Genomic DNA, 1,752 nt, shown 5'->3' with positions numbered 1-1,752 from the left:
TTGGATCACGTAACTCTCCCGCAGCATCTCATTCTGTTTCCTCCACTATTTTTAGATGCATTTTGTCCATAGAAATAAGTAATTCAGTGCTTTAATTTGACGCGACCGGCTGAAGTTGGACAAGTATGTAAACTCCGTTGGACGTGCACTGTGGGCAGACCCGATTAATCGATAATGAGAATCGTTGTCGATGATTTTCATAATCGATAATAATCTATTTTATCGATTAGTTGTTGCAGCCCTAGTTCAAATTTAAGCTTGTTTACCTTTCAGGGACTTTCACTCACTCATATGCGTAATTATTATGCGTAATCTTATTTTAAGGAATAGTTCTTTGCGTACAAATGGAAATCCTCTTCAGCAATCTTTGTGTAATGATGATAATGTATTAATTATGATCGACTGGACAAGTCATGGAAATTCATTGGTCAGAAAGGGTGGGAACCCTGTAAATGGCACTTTGGTGTCTGTTTGTCATTCAATGGAAAATGTTAAAACCAAAATGAAAGCATGTTATTCTGAAATATACAGATGTCACTTGCATTAATCCGAGAAATGACTCCTATTTATTTATTTTAAATAATCTGGGAAAAAGACTAAACTTGTTGGGAAAGGGTTCATAGGAATGCAGTTTCATTTTAAAATCTCTTTGTTGAAATCTCAAAGGTCTGGTTTGTTGTGACTAGACCCTACAAGGTGAAATGCCAACCAGCACAATCACAAAATATGATCGCCATGTCTGACTTTTTTTCTTTTTTCTTTGAGCAGGACTCCAGAAGCTTGTTAGATAAACTGTTGTTACACCAAATTCTCTCTCTGCAGGTCATGACACATGTGTTGAAGTGTTGCTGGAGCAGGAGTTATTTCATAAGACTGAAGGGAACACCTTTAGCCCCCTTCACTGTGCTGTGTAAGTGGATTTGGTTTGGGTTGGTATGTGATTGTGTTTAAAAGGGCAAAATATTGAAGCTGTTTTTTTATGACCTTCAGTATAAATGACAATGAAGGAGCAGCTGAGATGTTGATAGACACACTTAGTCCTGCCATCGTCAATTCAACTGATTCCAAAAACAGGTACTGATCTTATTCTGTTTATTTAGTCTTTCATCTATTAATAGTTCACCCAAAAATGAAAATTAGCCCATTTTTTACTCGCCCTCAAGCCATCCTAGGCGTATATGACTTTCTTCTTTCAGACGAATCCAGTCGGAGTTATATTAAAAATTGTCTTTGATCTTCCAAGCTGTTTAATTGCAGTCAGCGGGTGTTGCAGTGCATCAGTCCAAAAAAAGTGAAATAAAGCGCATCCATCCATAATAAAAAGTGCCTCACACGGCTCCGGGGGGTGAACAAAGGCCTCCTATAGCGAATCGATGCATTTTTGTAAGAAAAATATCCATTTTCAAAATGTAATAGTCACTTTAATCTAGCTTGCGCCAATAGTTGTACACAGAAGCAGCTCCGGGAGGATGACGTAAGATGTCGGCGTTGTGCATGTGCCGGTGAGTCTCGTGAAAACCAACATTTGTTTACAGGAGCAAAGGAAGCAAAGTTTCCTTACTTTAGCAAAGGAAAACAAGTCTCCTCTTAGCTTATATCGAAATCCTCAGACATTCTTCTTTACAAATCCTCGTTTTGTACTTCTAATTCGTGACCGTTGTTTTGTTCTCTTCCCTTCGCTTCCGCGTTCGTCACTTCTGAGCGGCGCATGCGCAACGCCGAACTCATACGTCATCCGCCCGGAACTGCTTC

General features: G+C 39.2%; 1 protein-coding gene across 1 annotated transcript in view; it reads left to right on the top strand.

The window, feature by feature from the left end:
• ankrd28b (ankyrin repeat domain 28b) overlaps positions 1-1,752 on the top strand; it is a 30,235-nt gene that overhangs the window by 22,413 nt on the left and 6,070 nt on the right. The window contains 2 exon segments of the mRNA XM_016556292.1: positions 823-910; positions 991-1,074. Of these exon segments, the coding sequence (XP_016411778.1) occupies positions 823-910; positions 991-1,074 (172 nt within the window).

The sequence above is a fragment of the Sinocyclocheilus rhinocerous genome, unplaced genomic scaffold, assembly GCF_001515625.1.
Source record: "Sinocyclocheilus rhinocerous isolate Xijiao unplaced genomic scaffold, SAMN03320098_v1.1 scaffold946, whole genome shotgun sequence".
NCBI classification, from domain to species: Eukaryota; Metazoa; Chordata; class Actinopteri; order Cypriniformes; family Cyprinidae; genus Sinocyclocheilus; species Sinocyclocheilus rhinocerous.
This window is presented reverse-complemented; position numbering and strand designations above follow the sequence as displayed.